This window comes from Perognathus longimembris, chromosome 16 (assembly GCF_023159225.1).
Source record: "Perognathus longimembris pacificus isolate PPM17 chromosome 16, ASM2315922v1, whole genome shotgun sequence".
In the NCBI taxonomy this organism is placed as follows: Eukaryota; Metazoa; Chordata; class Mammalia; order Rodentia; family Heteromyidae; genus Perognathus; species Perognathus longimembris.
Genome location: NC_063176.1, coordinates 243,317 through 262,713, shown reverse-complemented (window position 1 = coordinate 262,713; position 19,397 = coordinate 243,317). Strand labels below are relative to the sequence as shown.

The following is a 19,397-nucleotide window of genomic DNA, read 5'->3' as shown; positions in this document are numbered from 1 at the left end:
GAGGACCTTACACTACCCTCCTAAAATTGGTTACAGCAGGCCTTTGCTTCCAGGAACATTATCAGGAGTACAGTTTGTTGAAGAGGCTGCTACATGTTGACATATTTAAATTGAGCTGAATTTTTTGTTTGTTTCTTTTTATGGTACTGAGGGATAAACTCAGGACCTTGAATTTGCTAGGCAAAGTACACTATCACTTAAGCTACTCTGCTAGCCCTTTTTGTGTTGGTTGTATTTTGAGATAGCCCTGGATGCTTTATACTGTGGTCCTATTTAGGCTTCTTCATGTCAGTTGGATGACAGATGTGCACCAGTGGGTCCAGTCATTGACTTAGGTGGAGTCTGAAGTTTTTTGTTTTTTTTGAGTGGGGGGTGGGGCTGGACTGGCTTTGAACCATAATCCTTTATTTCTGCCTCCCACGCAGCTAGAGGTTAAACCACATGCCTGACATGAGCTGGAAATCTTAACAGATTTTTTTTTTCAAATTACAAAATAAAAGGTGTCTTTAGGGCTAATGTTTCTTGATTTTTACTTCCCTTTCTCCACCATCATGTACTCAACCACCATCACCAACAGTAAAACTTGGCTCATTGCCCACTATCTTTGACTCAACAGAAGAATTAGGACTATTTTGAAAGTTGAGCTTATGTTCACTATAGCTCCCCATTTGGGTCTCATTGTGTGTGTATGTGGTGTGTAGGTGTGTGTGGTGTGTGCGCCCATACTTGGGATTGAGCTCTGGGCCTGGAAGCTGTCCTTTAGCTTAAAAAAAATTTTTTTTTGTTTTGTTTTGTTTTGTTTTGCTCAAAGCTATCATTCTCCCACTTGAACCTCACCTCCACTTCCAGCCTTTTGGTAGTTAGCCGGAAAATTGAGTCTCACAGACTTGGCTTCAACCCATGATCCTCCAAGCTCAGCATCTTGAGTAGCTAGGATTATAGGCATGGGCCACCAGCACCTCGCCTCCCTCATCTTCTTTTTTTTTTTTTTTCAAGTAAAAAGATGGATTTATTGGGGAAGTAAGAAGTATACTGACCAGCCAGGGTCACGGCCCAGACTTGGGAGCTGGAACCGCCACCGTAAAAAGCAGGCTGGCCGGCCAGGGCCGCAGCCCAGACTCAGGAACTGGGACCATGTGCCCCTGGCCTCATTTGGGGTCCGGCTATAAAGACAAACATCACATGGTTAAGCCTGCCACACACAGGTGGTCAATGAGGCTACAACACTTAACAGAGCATGCCAGGTCACACGCAGGTGGCCAATGGAGTTACAGTCTGCCGCATAGCAACTGTTTGAACCAACCTATCATTTTAGTTAGACTTGGTGCATGGATTTGGCGGGGCTCAGGTGATGAAGGCGATATGCCTACTCATGGGAGGGCACGGGTTTAACCTTGAACGTTCCACTACTCAGGTGGTCAAGCAGTTTACACAATCTTATCACAGTGAAGGGGAACTTCCCTGGATAGGGTGGGGGAGATCTTAGTGAAGATGGCGTCAGCTTCTGTTCTCTTTAACTAATCTGAGATGGAGTCAATCTGACACCCCTCAGCAGCCAATGATGGTGCTGGCCAGATCTGACCTCCATATTACATTCCCCCCTTTTTTTCTTGTACATATAAAACAAATAATTGATTTCTCTTTTGGATCACTCACCTTCTAATTGGTGTAGTATCAGGTGCCTGCCACTCTGCTTTGCACATAAGAGGAGCCTAATCAACACTAGAATTAATATATTAATAAGAGCATTGTTTGAACTTATTTAACCTCATTCTAATTTTGTCATAAATGTTACCATGAATCTGAGGAAACTAACACATTTGCCATCTTGATTCTAGTTGAATAGGGAAATAAAAATGAAGAAAATGTGGAGGTGTTGTACCGTCCCACAGCCAGTGAGTGGCCAGAGTGGCTCTACCACTTTTTAATATGGCTTTAGGCAAGGTATTTAACCCTTATCTGACCCTACTTCTCTGTCTGCCAGGTAGGAGGAACTATATAGTACTTATGTCATGGGGGGAGTAGTAGCAGGGAATGTATTAGAAGTTCCAGAAAGCACTCAGTACCATTAGGAATTACTACTGTCAAGAGATCAAGAGAGTGGTTTTGAAGCACACACACACACACACACACACACATTATTATTATTATTGTTGTTGTTGTTATTTGTAGCTTAACCTTTGAGCTTTTTTGTACTTGCTAAGCAGGTGTTATACCACTTAAGTTACTTTCTGTTTTGTTTCTTTTCACTGTTGGTGGAGCTTGAACTCACAGCTCCTGTTCTGGCTCTTTAGTGTTAAGTTTTTGGCTGATTTAAAAGTACAGTCTTCCGATCTCAGCCTTTCCCGAGTAGCTGGGATTATAGGCCTGAGCCACTGGCATTTGGCAGGTATCTTGTTTTCAAGCGAGGGTCTCACTGTGCCTAGGCCAGTCTGGACTGCCATTTGTGCTCCTTTTGCTACTGGAATGGCAGATAATGCCATTTACCCGGCCATTCTGCTTCCCCATGGCTTGGGCTGAAAAACGTGCACCAGTGCTCCCAGATGTTGGTTGAGATAAAATCTCATGAACTGTGTTTGAGCTGGCCTGGCTTCTAACTATGATACCCCAATCCTCACTCTCCAGATAACTAGGATTATATGTGTGAGCTTCTGTACCTGGCTTTTTAATATCATGAGTGTTAGGTTTTTAAAGTAGGTAGCCAGTAAAGGAAAACACCACGCGGTATTCAGGCAAGAGAGAAAGTTTATTACCGAACTGCTGGCCTGTGGTCGAGATGATCCATGGCCGGAGAGAAGGGGGAGAGAGATAGAAGAGAGAGCAGGGAGAGAAGGGAGAGAAAAGAGAGAAGGGAGAGAAGGGGGTTACCCCCACCCAGCCCTGCTTTATTTAGGGCAGGGGCAAGGAGTGTGGCCAGGTGGATTAGGATGTGACCTCAGGGAAAGGGAAGGTAACTGCCTCCAGGTCTGCAGGTTACCCAGGTAACTGGGTGGAGACTTAATGAGGTGGGGGCATCTACATGGAGCCCTCAGGGAGAGGACCTAACATTCCAGCCTTTTAATAGTTATGAAAAAGGACGAAGACTCTCTCTGGCTGCTTCCTGCTGGCAAGGGCCGTCAGCATTAGGGTAAAAGGCAGAAATGTGGTCCCTCCTGGAGAAGGTGAGCAGCAGGGTCCCTTGGTGGTAGATGCCAGTCCTTGAATGAAGCCTGGAAGAAGTCTCATGAGGCAGGGGCTGGACAAAAAAAAAAAAAAAAAAAAAAAAAAAAAAAAAAAATATATATATATATATATATATATATATATATATATATTAAGGCAAAAGAAAGAGTTTAGGGCACACAGTTAAAAATTGGATGACTTGGATAGTTCTTATACTCAGGTATGGACATTAGATGGACAAGCTACTATCTTTTGATCCCCCGGCTATGATTAATTTTGAAAGGACGAGATAAAGTGACTCCATTTAGGATGTGATCATTTTCCTCTTACTCCACTCCATGATCCTTGTTCCCTGAACAGGCTGAGTCCCAGGGGTCTAGGGCTTGTTGCTGGGATGGCTTGCCCCCATTGGCATTCAGGGGGTTTGAACTCAGGGCCTGGGCACTGTCCCTGAGCACTTCTGCTCGAGGCTAGTACTCTACCACTTCAGCCACAGCTTCACTTCCAGCATTTGGCTGGTTAGAGAAAAGTCTCTTGAGCCATGCTTCCAGCCTGGCTCTTTGCTGGTCAGTTGGGAGATGGAGTTTTAGAGGGATATTTTTTTCCTGCCCGAGCTGGCTCTGAACTGCAATCCAAGGTGTCTTTGCCACAAAAGCCCTTTTTTTATTTCCAATTAAAACAACAAGGAGACCAAGGGGACTAGAGCTTACCTGTACCTTGTCAAGAATTGACCAAAATACTTTTCAGAATTCTGCAATGACAAAACTCAGTAGATGTGATGAGTTTTAACACAGATATGTAGCTAGATGGACATATAAAGAATGGCATACTGGTTTTACATCAGTGTTTAAGTCACAGCCAACAATTGTACACCAATTTAACAATCTTTGTTTTGTATGAATTTAAGACATACCCGTACCATCTTCTTCCTACACTGTTTCTTCAGTTCCCTTTTCTGAGACTTCACTAACAAATGAGGTTTACACAGACATACATACATGAACACACATACACATTGATAGAGAACACATGGCATAAATGTAAGGTCCTCTCCCTGAGGGCTACATGCAGATGCCCCCACTTCATTAAGTCTCCACCCAGTTACCTGGGTAACCTGCAGACCTGGAGGCAGTTACCTCCCCTTTCCCTGAGGTCACATCCTAATCCACCTGGCCACACCCCTTACCCCTGCCCTAGATATAAGGCAGGGCTGGGTGGGGGTCTCTTTTTCTCTCCCTTCTCTCCGGCCATGGATCATCTCGGCCACAGGCCAGCAGTTCAGTAATGAACTTTCTCTCCTGCCTGAATACCGTGTGGTGGTCTCCTTTACCGGCTACCTACTTTAAAAAACCTAACAATGAGATAATAAGAATTCAGCAATAGGGGCTGGGAATATGGCCTAGTGGTAAGAGTGCTTGCCTCGTATACATGAAGCCCTAGGTTCGATTCCTCAGCATCACATATATAGAAAAGGCCAGAAGTGGCGCTGTGGCTCAAGTGGCAGAGTGCTAGAGCAAAAAGAAGCCAGGGACAGTGCTCAGGCCCTGAGTTCAAGGACTAGGACTGGAAAAAAACAAAACATATAGGTGCCCCCCATTTTTATAGTTTTATGTACCAACCTTTAGGAGCAAACAAGATACACATTTTGTCCTTGTAATATGCAAACTAATCACAAGCAAAACACAATTACTATTTTTTTTATTCCAAGGTAAATAACCTCTAGACCTGTGAGCTCAAGCTCTTCTGCTGAATAGTTTTTGAAATTCATTGAGGCATTTCTAGGAAAGTGTATCATAGAGCATCCATAGAAAGAACTGACTGTCTTTTCATAGTGGGATTTCTGGTGTTAATGACTTAAAGAAGAACTTTACAAATGTGACTAATGAAAAAAAAACCTGATAAGTTGGACTGGCATCTGACCGGCATTGACCTGTGATCTGATTTTTCCTTTGTGTTTCTATAGGTGAGACAGGCATCGGCAAATCCACCTTAATGGACACTTTATTCAACACCAAATTTGAAAGTGACCCAGCTACTCACAATGAGCCAGGTGTCCGGTTAAAAGCCAGAAGTTATGAGCTTCAGGAAAGCAACGTACGGCTGAAGCTAACCATTGTTGACACCGTGGGGTTTGGAGACCAGATAAATAAAGATGACAGGTATATGTTGGCATTTTCTGGGGATACAAATGGATGAGGAGCGAGAAGGATCCATCCTAGGTCAATTCAAAGGAGTTAAGTGCTCTGGGTGTTCTTTAGTTGTGGATCTCGGTCCTCTTATTATGTGAAAGATATGACATCATCCTCAGAGAAATTTTCTAACAATATTCTTCCTTGAGGTCAGAATCAGACAACAAAATAGATTCTTGCTGGTATAAAGACCTTTCTGAGTTTGTTGTTGTTGTTTTGTGCCTGCCCTAGGGCTTGAATTCAGGGACTGAACACTGTCCCTGATCTTTTAACTAGAGGCTAGCACTACCGCTTGAGCCACAGCTCTACTTCTGTCTTTTTGGTAGGTAATTGGAGATATGATATGAGTCTCAGACTTTTGTGCCCAGGCTGGCTTCAAACCATGATCCTCAGATCTCAGCTTCCTGCATATCTAGGATTACAAGTGTGAGCCACCAGTACCCAGTCTCCTGAGTTTTTATAAGAAGGATTAAGTTAGCATATGTCATTTTTTCCAGGTAGGTCTTGGAGCCAGGTTTTAGGATTTTCTCACTAGGAAAGGCAACTTAGAGAAATACGTATTTACCCTGTAAAAAATGTTAGCAGAAAGACCTGCTATTATCCTCTTTCAATTTCTCAATATCGATGAATCTCAATATCAACTAAGGAGGGCCCTACCGGAACCTCTACATGACCTGCCTTAATTGTCCTTTCTGTCAATTCTTTTTTTTTTTTGGCCATTCCTGGCTCTTGAACTCAGGACCTGAGCACTGTCCCTGGCTTTGTTTTTGCTCAAGGCTAGCACTCTGCCACTTGAGCCACAGTGCCACTTCTGGCCATTTTCTATATATGTGGTGCTGAGGAATGGCACCCAGGGCTTCATGTATATGAGGCAAGCACTCTTGCCACTAGGCCATATTCTCAGCCCCTTTCTGTCACTTCTTGCGTGAAGCTTCTGCCTGTGTTGCTCTCATTTCCAAGTCATGTATGGTTGGTTACATCTGCTTGGCAGAGATGAAGCCACATCCACATACAGAAAACTAGCTGCAAGAGAGTCTGGAAGACATGGGTTTTCAGTTATATTTAGCTGTGCAGAATAAGAAGGCATTAAAAAGTAGAAGAAATTTGGGAAAAGTATCTGTCGTGTTTCCCCAGCCTCTCTCTAGAACAGAATGAGATATGTGACTTACTCACCAAATTTTTACTGATTTGAATGGGAACCAAGAGTCAGTATGCTTTGAATGCTTTTGTTTTAAGAAGCCATAGCTTAGGATTTAGGAGTTTGCAGTCTGAGTTTGTTAGTGACAAGCCATGGACCTTAGAAATCTATCTATGGCTACATGTCCTTAAGGATGTACTGGGGGAATTGCATTAGGTGTTCTCTTAGATGTAGTCCAGTATGATACTTCATGTAATGCTGGACTTATATGGATGCCTAAGGAAGGGTACTGTGAAAGATAATACCATGCAGAAGGATATAGTTCTTAAAAGGGGTTAGCCTGTATTTTGATATTTGCTTTTGGCAACAAAGTGAGAATAAACCCTAAAAACACATTCTTAATGGATGAACTGTTGGAAAAATCTTAGTGACTTTCCAGTTGGCACATAACTTTAATATTGATAGTGCTGGTGTGGCATGAGGCACTTAGGAATCCTTCTGTAAAAGTCTAGGTCTTCCTCTTGGCTGCTCAAAGCTGGGAAACACTAAGGCTGAGTGCTGGTGGCTTACTCCTGTAAACGTAGCTTCTCAGGAGGCTGAGACCTTAATTAATTGGAGGTAATCTCCAGTTAATCAGTCAGAAAATGTTGAGTTGGACGCATGGCTCAAGTGGTAGATCCTTGAGCAAGAACTGAGAGCATGAGGTCCTGAGCTCAAGCCCCAGTCCTATTACCTAAACACCCACCCCCAAAAAGAAAAGATGGCAAGGATATAGTATCATCATATTGATTCTAACAATAATGGCTGGAGTTTTAGTCAAACCTAATGAATTCAGGTCATTTGATGGGTTCAGGACTCTAGCTTTAAGCAGAGAGGATTTGTTTAGCTAATTAGGTAACTTATACATTAAAGTCATGTCTCTGTGTGAGGAAAGGGCATGGTTAACTTACTTAAGAAATAAGGTATTTTTAAAGCCTTTTGGTCTAGTAGTTTGTGTGTAGATAGACTTTTAGCTACCAGTGGTTCCTTGTACATTCATTCATTAGTTCATCACATTAACTGAAAGATACAGTTTTTAAATACTATAGTGAGTTTTAATTTTCATGCAACACATGCTACATTTGTAAAGTCAAATAAGCTTGGGTTGCCACTGTGAGCTGGCTTTTTATCTATGGGGAGCTATTAATCCTTAAAACTTGACAGTATACAACCCATATGCTAATCCCAAGATTTTGCTCACATTCTTTCTTTCTTTCTTTCTTTCTTTTTTTTTTTTTTGGCCAGTCCTGGGCCTTGAACTCAGGGCCTGAGCACTGTCCCTGGCTTCCTTTTGCTCAAGGCTAGCACTCTGCCACTTGAGCCACAGCGCCACTTCTGGCCGTTTTCTGTCTATGTGGTGCTGGGGAATTGAACCCAGGGCCTCATATATACGAGGCAAGCTCTCTTGCCACTAGGCCATATCCCCAGCCCACATTCTTTCTTAAATTACCAGTCCTGTTCTTCAATCTGTACTTCATACACCCTGACTATTTAAAATAATACATTCATTCTCCAAAGAAAGTTAAAATTGCCCCAGGGCCAAATGTTATTATGGAATGAGGCTACTAGAGACGGTTTGAGGCACTGACAGAATTATGGGAATGTCTTATCCTTTAGAGGGACCAGTATGTATATATTAATTATGATATGCTTATGGCTCAGAACCCTCATTGATTTCATGGTTTTTACCTCCAAATGGTGTGTGTGTGTGTGTGTGTGTGTGTGTGTGTGATAATATCTAGATGAACTTTGTCTTTGATATAAATATAAGCCCCACAGTAATATCAGAGAAATAATTTATTCTTTAGCTGAGTTCCAAGCTCTGTTTTAATCTATAGAGCACTCTAAATGCTCTTTAGTTGACGTTGCCCTATGATAACCAGAACAATTATTATATGTAGTAAGATTTGATTTTGCATCTGGCCCAAATGAACTATCTTCTGTACATTATATTGGGGCAGGGACAGCTAAGCTCTGATTCTGTACCCATGTACTTATTTTAACCTCAATGCCAAGGGATGATGAAGATGTTACAGCCTGAAGGCTCTTGAACTGCCACGTGAAGTAAAGGGAGAGAAAACCCCAGTGACAAGAAAAGGACACAGATACACTGTGGAAGCTGGGGAGAGGGCCAGGGAAGGCTGTTGTTTGCTGGATCACAGAGCATACTCAGATCAGGACCTGTTTTCCAGTTCTTAGATCAAGAAAGATATCTCCCAGGGGCTAAGGAATGCAATGATTGTATGCTCCCTGACAAAGCTTTTTCAGGATTCCCACAGGAATGAGAACTATCCTGCATGCAGACCTAGCTGCAGGAATTTTAAATTCCATGGGCTTTTCCAGCTCAGAGTCATTGCCTGTCCCCTAACCAGGGACTTTCCCTGAGGCTGGTGGGTTTTTACTCCTCAGTACTAAGCATAGAATAGCTGGGCTAGTACAATGCAGAGCCTTACAATTGTAGCTAGAGTCCTCTTTAAGAAACATCTGACTCATTTAGGTCAAATAATAGTTTCCAAGGAGATTCAGAAGAGAGGAAGTGTGATATTAACCTAACCTAGATACCAAGTATTTCTTTTCCTCTGAAATTTCTTGATAGCTGATTGCATAACCTTTTAGAATGGCATTTGCAAGTCTGTTACCCTGTATCTCAGAAGGAACTGTTATTGCTGTTGACTGTAAACCCAAATGACTTGTTTAGTTATTCCACCAAAAATTTTGAAGTGGCATATTCATTTTTGCATCAGCCTATAACTGTTACCCTAACCCATGATTATTTTTGTTTTACCTACTTTGAGGATTAAACAAACTTCTCTGCCATAGATGCAAGACATTAAGAATGTCCTGGTTTGCTTATGTAGGTTTGGGGCATATGAGCATTCCTGCATTCTTATCTGCCTCTAGCCAGGCTAGCTAGAAGGAGATTGGAAGGGAGATCTGGTAGGGTTTCCTGTTATGTTTAACTCTTGGTTGTTCAAGAGTTTACTTGATTTGGATGACCATACAAAGGAAAAGGGTCTGGAGGAGAAGGGCCCTGTTTGATGGTCTAGCTGCACATCCGCCTTTCAAGGTGGGAGTGGGAAGCCAGTGGTGTATCACAGAATATCAGGAGAATGAGCTCTGCAATACATAGATAATCAACAGTCGAAGAATCCTCAGGCTTAACAAATCACAGTTAAAAAATAAGTAATGATATGGACTGTTTGAACTTTTTCTTTTGTTGGGGGGGGGGAGGGGAGACGGGGGAGGTAGTGCTGGTCCTGGTGCTTGAACACAGGGTCTGGTGCTTGTTGTCCCTAAGTTTGTATGCTCAAGGCTACCACTGTACCGCTTGAGCCACTGCTCCAAATGGGGCTTTTGGTAGTTATTTAGTGATCAGAGTCTCAAGGACATTTCCTACCCAGACTGGCTTGAAACCATGATCCTCAGATCTCAGCCTCCTGAGTAGCTATAGGTTAAGCCCCTGACACCTAGCTATTTGAAAAATCTTTTAAATCTCAGTTTTGCCACACTTTTGGGCAGAGGTAGTTCAGAAGTAAAGATAATTATTTCTGGCTTGCAAGATAAGAGGAGAAATATGCTCACCCATTTAGTCATCTGCAAAATGGAGAGTGAGTCTCTTAACAATAGCATGGCCCCTTTCACAAGAATGACCAGTGAGTAGGTGGAGGAAAAGAAAACAGTCTGAAACAACTTTTTCAGTAATGTGAGGGTAAACCTGTCATTTTACTGCAAGTTTTATGGCTGTAGGTGTATGAATGAAGTGGGTAGTTGGTAACAAGGACTACTCCCTCAAAAGGAAATTATGGGAAAATGTAAAGACTAATTTGATCTGTCCCACTTTGTTTTGGTAGGGCTACAATCCAGAGACGTCTGAATTGGCTGCACAATAAAAATAGCTATTTTTCTATACAAATGGGGAAAAGGGAAACAAATAGTTGGGATTCAGCTTCTTTTGAGTATAGATAACAAGATGTAGAAATCATTGAGCATGTTGAGGAATACAAGGATGCATGAGTCTGAGAGTAGGAGGAAGATTCGGTTTTGAATGTAATAATTACAACTTGAGCCACTGGAAATATCTGAGAAGCACAGTTGGGTCTGAAGCTCAGAGGAAGACGTGGGCTGAAGTAGAGCTTTGTGACTTGTTAGTTGAGAGGTGGTAAGGGAAACAGGAGGCTTTGCAAGAGCCCCCAGAGAGTGGGAGGAAGGGAGACAGAAAATGGCTCTGGGTCTCCAGGAGGGGCAAAGGAAGCCTACTATATGCTGAGTAAGGAAGATACTATGTCTCTCCTGAGTTTTGAAGGAGCAAATCAAAACCACAGGGAAGAAGGAACATTTATAGGAAGCCAAAAGATCTGAGCAGAGGACACATGGACAGCCCAGACTGAGAAACTGAGGAGGCAGGAAAGGACAGGTGCTGTGAGCTAACTTTTGCTTTTCATCCTCTTGGGTTAAGAATGGAGGAAGGAGGGGCTGGGGATATGGCCTAGTGGCAAGAGTGCTTGCCTTGTATACATGAGGCCCTGGGTTCGATTCCCCAGCACCACATATACAGAAAACGGCCAGAAGTGGCGCTGTGGCTCAAGTGGGAGAGTGCTAGCCTTGAGCAAAAGGAAGCCAGGGACAGTGCTCAGGCCCTGAGTTCAAGGCCCAGGACTGGCCAAAAAAAAAAAAAAAAAAAAAAGAATGGAGGAAGGAAAGAACCCTAATCCTAGAACCTGCCTCCCTGTCAGGAAATTGTTGGGCCAGCCCCCTGACGTGGGTGGATCTTTTTGGAGTGGCCTGGTCCACTTCCTGACAGGGTGTGAGTGAGCTCAGTAGCCAAATAGTCCCTATGGAACTGGGTGGGGGTAAAATTCTACTTCTTTCTTTTTCTTCTCGGCAGGGGTGGGGAGGAAGAAGGATTAACAACACAGCTCACTTTCCTTTTATTGTGTAATTTTGTGTATGATATTATTATTGTAAAATATTTTTATGTGAAAGTCTTTTGCATATATTAGCTACCTCTTTTGTCCCTGGTTTGTCCCTGAGGAAAGCAAGTGGAACTGACAAAGAGTAGAGTTGCTCAAGACCATACAGCTGTGACTAAAGCTGGATTTTTGGTCTTAGGCAGTCTGGCCTGAGTCATGTTCTTTTTACTGCCACACCACATAACTACCCCATAATATTAACAATAATAAAATTATGACTACTGTTAATGTAATACATGCCTACATTTTAACATTGGAAGATACAGAAGAAAGTTAGCTAGTACTTGTCGTTTTGCTGAAATGTTGCTTGTCATGGTCCAGAGTATTTTATTTGCCGAGGCCTAGTCAGCCTTCTCCAAAAACCTTTAGAGAGTCTGTGTGCTTCTATTAAACCCAAGTAAACTACCAGAAGGAAGCACTTGACTGCCTTAGTCATAAATGTGTTATTTACTTTTGAAAGCTGTTTTACTTTTTAAAAAATAAATGAATTGTTAGAAAGGCAATGGAAAATTAACCCTTTTTATATACTATAGATTTGTTTCTGCTGCTAATCCCCAGAGCACTACCTTTGGAGACCTGAAGGGGTTAATGGTTTTCCCATAGAGACTGTACATACTACTTACTTCCTAGAGAATGTGTGATTTATTGAATGTATTCCCAATGTGCTATTAGTGGTTGTGTCTATGGTCAGTTAATAGAATCATATATCCTTAACAGAGCTGAACTATGATTTGGTGAGGGAAAGTGAGGGTTATAAAGTTTACAACTGAAGCCTGACTTTTTTTTGTTGTTGTTGTTTTTGGCTAGTCCTGGGGCTTAAACTCAGTGCCTGAGCACTGTCCCTGGCTTCCTTTTGCTCAAGGCTAGCACTTTGCCAACTTGAGACACAGCACCACTTCTGGCCTTTTCTATATATGTGGTACTGAGGAATTGAACCTAGGGCTTCATGTATATGAGGCAAGCACTCTTGCCACTAGGCCATATTCCCAGTCCTGAAGCGTAACATTTTTGTGTTGGAAAGAATCTCGAAGATTATAAGAGTTCAGACTTCTCAGTTTCTAGATGAAGTTAAGGAATGCACACAGTGCCGTAGAAGCCCAGCAAGTCCTTCACTTCTGGGAGGGAGGACCAGGGAAAAACTCCCAGGAGGCAATAATACCACAAACTGGTTTCATTTTGCCAATCAATTGGTAGAGGCTAGCAGAATCACTCTACTGGGATGGAGTTTGAGACGTAGTTCTGGCCCACAAGTAAGGAATGCCATAGTCTCTTAGCAGTATCTTCCATGATTACCCTGGGAGAAGAGAAGAGGCAGCAGACTTATACTTATAGTCTCTGTTTTAGAGGGTGAGGACTAAAGAGAAGGAAAGTAAGAAAAAGATTCCAAGCTAGAGGGCCAGGATGAACAGAGGCCTGGAAAAATAGGGTTGATATATGGAGTAATACGTGTGTGTGTGTGTGTGTGTGTGTGTGTGTGTATGTATGTGTGTGTGTATGTGTGCATGTGCATGTGGGTGTGACATGTGCACCCAGCTTATGCACTTGAAGTGGTGGAGCTAGGAAAGGGGAGACGTGAATGGAGCTGGAGAGTTATCCAAGGGTCAAATGACAGAGGCTTGGGAATCCAAAGTTCGGTTCTAGCCAGGTATGGCTAGATTATAGCTCATTCCTATAATCCTAGTTACTCTAGAGGCTGACACCTGAAGAATCACAGTTTAAAGCCAGCTCAGGCAGAAAAGTCCACAAAACTCTATCTCCAAAATTAACCAGCAAAAAGCTTGGCTGGACATACAGCTTAAGGGGTAGAGCACCAACTGAGCAAGCAGTCCTAGAAAGTGCCAAGTTCTTGAGTTCAAACCTTGGCAATGACAAAATAAAAGAAGCAAACGAAAAAAGCAGCTTGGTCTCTCCAGTTCTTAGCGGGGAGAATGGCTTGGTTGGGGACTATTTATGCCCAATTGCTAAAGAAGTTGAGACTAAGAACATGCTCATTTGACAATCGATTTTTACAACCTTCTTGTGCTTTCTAGCTATAAGCCAATAGTGGAATATATTGATGCCCAGTTTGAGGCCTACTTGCAAGAGGAATTGAAGATCAAACGTTCTCTCTTCAACTATCATGACACGAGGATACATGCCTGCCTCTACTTCATCGCTCCTACTGGACACTCGCTGAAGTCCCTGGATTTGGTTACCATGAAGAAGCTGGACAGCAAGGTATCAGCTGCCACTCTGATCAGCTATATTTTAAAGACCCCCTTTGTTCTCCATTTCTGGTGCATTTTGTTTTCCTCTGGATTGCAGAACCTCGCAGTTCAGTCATGCTAAGTGCCTAAAAGCCTCTTCAGATGTTAGACCAAAATGAGAGGAAACTAGCACAAAAAATGAGACTTATTACCTGGCTTACTTAGTTCCAAATGGAAGATTGAAAAGTGAATCTGATCTTTATTTTTTTAAAAAGCCTCTCCCTTTACCTCTAAAAATTGTTGTAAAGTTTGGCTTTAATTCGAGAATGGAATACAACTGTTAGCTTTTGCCTATGTGAGGACATTCCAGCTTGTTAGATATTAAAACTGTTACCCAGGCATTCACAAGAAGTAAACAGTTTGACCCAGGAGCTGAACACAGTTGTAGCTTCCAACATTTTTTCAAAGCAGTTGAAAGAAGGCACCGTTAAGTTTGAAAAGATTTGACACTCAGTCAGGGACAGTGGCTCATCCCTGTAGTCCTAGTTACTCAGGATGGCGAAGATCAGAAGATCAGGGTTCAAGATCAGCCTGGGTAAAAAAGTGGATCAGCTGAGCTAATGCCTGTCATCCTAGCTGTATGGGACACATACAGAGGAGGGTTATGGTACAGGCTGGCCTGAACAAATAGTGTAGGAACTTATTTGAAAAATAGAGCCAAGAGAGCTAGGGCATGGCTCACGTGGTAGAGCATCTCCTGAGTCGCTATGTTGACCAAGCCAGGGTAATATCTCACAGAATGGTTTTGTGTAACCGGAAATTTGAAAAGGAAAAGGAAAAACAGATATAAACCCCCAAACCCAGCCACAAAGCATGTTAAACTTTCAAGGAAGTGAATGGTAGGTTCAGACAGCTGGGTAGCATCTGAAGTGTTATTATCAGTAGGCTTATTTATTCAAATTAAATACACATAATTATTTCAGGAAAGAATTTTAAGTCCCTGCCCAAAAGAAAATTTAAAGCGAAAATAGCTTCATGTCTCCAGCTATTCTGATCAACTTGGCCAAGAAAATATGAACCACATGGACAAAAAAAAATGACATAGTTTTTCCATGTGGGTGTTAATTCACCACTAGCTATGTGCACGAAATAGCCAGCAAGCACAATAGAGACATTTCTTTGTTCCTCAAGTCCTGATCTAAACTCATTCTCTTTGACAGTGGTGTTTTCTTTATTGTGCAGCTGGCTAGAGGCAGACAAACCCTAGGGGCTCAGAAGTCAGTGGAAAAAGACTTGGAAGGGAAGGACTTTCCATCTGCATTCAGCCCTGACTGGTTTATCAGGGATTTCAGATTTGTCTCTTGGGGTTGGAGGAGAAGCCAGGAATGCAGACTGAATTGTGAAAACCCTTCCCCGCATACTCGTGTTCCTTGCCCTGGCCCAGGGAGAGAGCATTGCCCCAGGGATCACTAAGTGCCTTAGTGTCAGATCTGCACGGTGGGGGGGTTAATCCTAAAGCACATTTTAGCTGGGCACTGGCTCATACCTGTAATTCTAGCTCCTCTGGAGCCTGAGATCTAAGGATTGATGTTTGAAGCCGAGCAGAAAATTGCTAAAACTCTTACCTCCAAATAACCAGCAAAAAGCTGGTAGAAGAGCTGTGTCTCAAGTGGTAGAGCACCAGCCTTAACTGGAAAAAGGCCAAATGAGAGCATTAGGCCTGGTACTGCCACACACACAAAATAATAAATTTACAAAAAAATTTTTTTTAACTGTGCCCTGTGGACAGGGCTGATGGAGGTGGGAAAGCCTGTCCTGCCTTGGAGTTTATATTCTGAGGCTCAGAATCTGAGCTTTGCTTTTGGTCCTGGTCCTGGAGCTTGAATTCAGGGCCTGGGGCTTGGTCTTAGGGCCTGGGTACTGACTCTGATCTTTTGTGCTCAATGCTAGTCCTCTTGTACTTGAGCCACAGCTCCATTTCTGGCTTTTTTTTTTTTTTTAATATATTTGTTTAATTGGAGATAAGGGTCTCATGGGCTTTTCCTGCCTGGGCTGCTTTTGAACCCTGAGCCTCAGGTGTCAGCCTTCTGAGTAGCTATGATTACGGCATGAGCCACTGGTGCCTGGTGAGTTTTTTGGTTTTTTTTGGCCAGTCCTGGGCCTTGGACTCAGGGCCTGAGCACTGTCCCTGGCTTCTTCCCGCTCAAGGCCAGCACTCTGCCACTTGAGCCACAGCGCCGCTTCTGGCCGTTTTCTGTATATGTGGTGCTGGGGAATCGAACCTAGGGCCTCGTGTATCTGAGGCAGGCACTTTTGCCACTAGGCTATATCCTCAGCCCCATGAATTTTAAATTACTTTTTTTTTGGGGGGGCTAGTCCTGGGGCTTGGACTCAGTGCCTGAGCACTGTCCCTGGCTTTTTTTTGCTCAAGGCAGGACTCTACCACTTGAGCCACAGCGCCGCTTCTGGCCATTTTCTGTATATGTGGTGCTGGGGAAGTGAACCCAGGGCCTCATGTATAGGAGGCAAGCACTCTTGCCACTAGGCCTTATCCCCAGCCCGTGAGTTTTGTTTTTGACAGTGGATCTCATTATGGCATGAGGAATGTGTGTGTGTGCGTGTGTGTGTGCACGCGCACGCGCATGTGTATACATCCTTGTACTGGCCCTTGAACTCAAGATTTGTGCGCTCTCTCTTAGGTTTTTCCACTGAAGGCTAGTGCTTCACCACTTGAGCTACAGCTTTACTTCCTGATCTTTGCTGGTTAATTGGAGATAAGAATGTCATGGACTTTTCTGCACAGGCTGACTTTGAACCTTGATTCAGATCTTAGCTTTCTGAGTAGCTAGGATTACTGGCATGAGTCACCAGTACCTGGCCTGAAGGATATTTGCTAGTTTTTAAAGAATTAGCAGCCATGAGTTTGAAAATGGTTTAAGTAGGTGAAAGAGTTCTTTTTGTTTGCCAATACTTAAGATTCTCTTCTTCTAGTAATTTTCAGATCATTGGAAGAAAGGAAGGATGTGATCTTGAATACAGTTAATATTCTGCTGTTTTAACTAATGAGAACTTTGTTATTCCACTGATAACTATTGTTATGCAGAAAACAAGCCCCAGAAAAGCTGGGAGGGTCTCAAAGGAGTGGTTGGTTGTTCAAAGAATAGACTCCTTTATTATCACAATTTGTCACAGAAGTAGAGCACTTCCTTTTTACCTGGTAGTAAAGTAGAATGAGGCAGCTAATGCAGGGGAGAAAATAACAAGTACCTCCAGTGTAGGATGGGAGGAAGTCAGTGTGCAGAGATGAAACTAAAAGATTATTTTATGTCTTCTTCATTTTGCATCTAGAAAGGAAGTCTGATATATAGTCATCTATAGTTCTTGCAGTGAGGTATTTACTATTTTTATCTATTCACTATGTTTTATTTACTTGTGTACACATTAGAACTGTGTAGAAATGGACATGCTTGTTTTACAGGTGAACATCATCCCAATAATTGCAAAAGCTGACACCATTGCCAAGAATGAATTGCACAAGTTCAAGAGTAAGATCATGAGTGAACTAGTCAGCAATGGGGTTCAGATTTATCAGTTCCCCACAGATGAAGAAACCGTGGCAGAGATTAATGCAACCATGAGTGTAAGTCCTCAAGTCACATGGGAACAGTGGCTTTCTTAGAAGTGTTTCTTAGTACCAGCATTGCAGAGTGGATGCAGAAGCCTGTAGCGGAAACCCAAGGTCTTCACTTTGGGTCCAGCTCTGTTACTACTGCAAGTCAACCAGTGTGTGCCTCAGTTACCCCAACTGTCAATCTGGGGAGTTAGGCAGGATGATCTCAGACTTCTTTCTCACTCTAACAGTTATGCTTTCTTTTCTTTTCTTTTTCTTTCCAGGCCTGGGGCTTGAACTCAGTGCCTGAGCACTGTCCCTGGCTTCTTTTTTTTTTTTTTTTTTTGGCCAGTCCTGGGCCTTGGACTCAGGGCCTGAGCACTGTCCCTGGCTTCTTCCCGCTCAAGGCTAGCACTCTGCCACTTGAGCCACAGCGCCCTTCTGGCCGTTTTTTTTCTGTATATGTGGTGCTGGGGAATCGAACCTAGGGCCTCGTGTATCCGAGGCAGGCACTCTTGCCACTAGGCTATATCCCCAGCCCCCCTGGCTTCTTTTTGCTCAAGGCTAGCACTCTGCCAGCTTGAGCCACAGCAACACCTCTGGCTTTTTCTATATATGTGGTGCTGAGGAATCGAACCCAGGGCTTCATGTATATGAGGCGAGCACTCTACCACTAGGCCATATTCCCAGCCCCAGCAGCTCAAAGAAAAATGATCCCTGCTTGCTTCTGTCTTGACAGTTGTGTTTGATGGTTGGCTTCTGCCTTCCCCTTCTTTCATCAAATAGTAAAACTGGCAGTCAGTAGCACAGTATCCAAGCACAGAGAGGAACCAGTTAGGAGAGAAATGACAGTGTGTGCTTTGACATGGTCCCTCCTGAGGAACCTCGGTCCTGACCAATTGTATGTATTGTCTTCATGGCTGATCTGTGAGCCACGGTGATGATTCATACCTTTTCCCTTGGGGAAATGTGTAATCTCTTAACCACAGCATCCATGCATACAGTTGATGCCATGTGCAGTTGTTGGAATTTAGGTAGGAAAAAGTTTGGAATTTCTAGGAGACACTGGGGAGAAGTCACATGGGAAAGGTGTGAAAAGAAGGGTGTCATGGGGAGTCTTACTACATTTCCTCAGAAGAACCAAAACTAGTGGGAGAAGAACTGTGAGGGGTTTGGTCCAGTGTGGAGTGAGTGTTTGACTATTGGAGCCAGCATGATGGGAGAAATGCCTATTGAAGCAGTGAATTTCTATCCCACGTGGCTAGGAGTCAGTAGATTCTGATCCAATCCACTTAGGAGAGATGCCATAGGGGACATTCATATGGATTGAAATGGGTAATTGTAAGAAGACTTCTACCTCCAACCCTTTCTGGTTGTGGATTTTGAAGCCCCTTGGTAACAGTAGGCTGTGACATTTATGGAGTGGATAGGATATTACTGCGCACGAGGCATTTACACTTAGTGCTCCTAGCAGTGCTCTGGTTATTCCTGCCTCACTTGAGGAGGGTCAGCCCAGTACCTTTATTGCTTTGCTGTTGTAGAAGAGATAGAATTTAAACCAGGCAATTTGCTTTCCAGCTGACACTATATTTAGGGACACTGAGTAGAGCAGTGTGCTTGTTTCATTGTGGTCAGAAGTCCAGACTGAGGCGCCCTCTGTGGGGCCTGCTGTGAAACTGCAGAACTGTGGAACTGTGGGTAGCCTTCAGGAAACAGCACGAAGGAATGCTGTCTCCTTCATAGCTCTCCCTGGCCTCCTAAATAGTGTTTCACGGTCAAGAACTAAACTTGTGTCCAACCTCTTGGAAAGAAAATACCCACAAACTTTTGCTCCCTGTCTTTATCAAGCTAACTGAATCCAAAGACCTGTGACATCCCTAATGAATTGGGCTTTTTATTAGGAAGTTCTCTTTTAGGCTCTCCAGGGCAAACAGTTTCTGCTGATGATAATGCCATAAGATGGTAAGGTCACATTGGGACATGAGGCTTGGAGTTAGAGAAATAGAATGTTCTTTGCTTTCTTTCTGTAGAATGTGAGATGAACTGGGGAATTTAAGTACTTCGTGCTTCATACAAAACACCACTCAGAAAACCAGCTCCTAG

General features: G+C 43.2%; 1 protein-coding gene across 3 annotated transcripts in view; it reads left to right on the top strand.

Moving 5' to 3' along the window:
* Positions 1 to 19,397, top strand: part of Septin11 (septin 11) — a 98,637-nt gene that overhangs the window by 61,942 nt on the left and 17,298 nt on the right. For all 3 annotated transcript variants that reach the window (XM_048364281.1, XM_048364280.1, XM_048364279.1), the window contains exons 3-5: positions 5,126 to 5,321; positions 13,529 to 13,715; positions 17,163 to 17,324. In XM_048364281.1, coding sequence (XP_048220238.1) covers positions 5,126 to 5,321; positions 13,529 to 13,715; positions 17,163 to 17,324 — 545 coding nt within the window. The remainder of the gene's footprint in view (positions 1 to 5,125; positions 5,322 to 13,528; positions 13,716 to 17,162; positions 17,325 to 19,397) is intronic.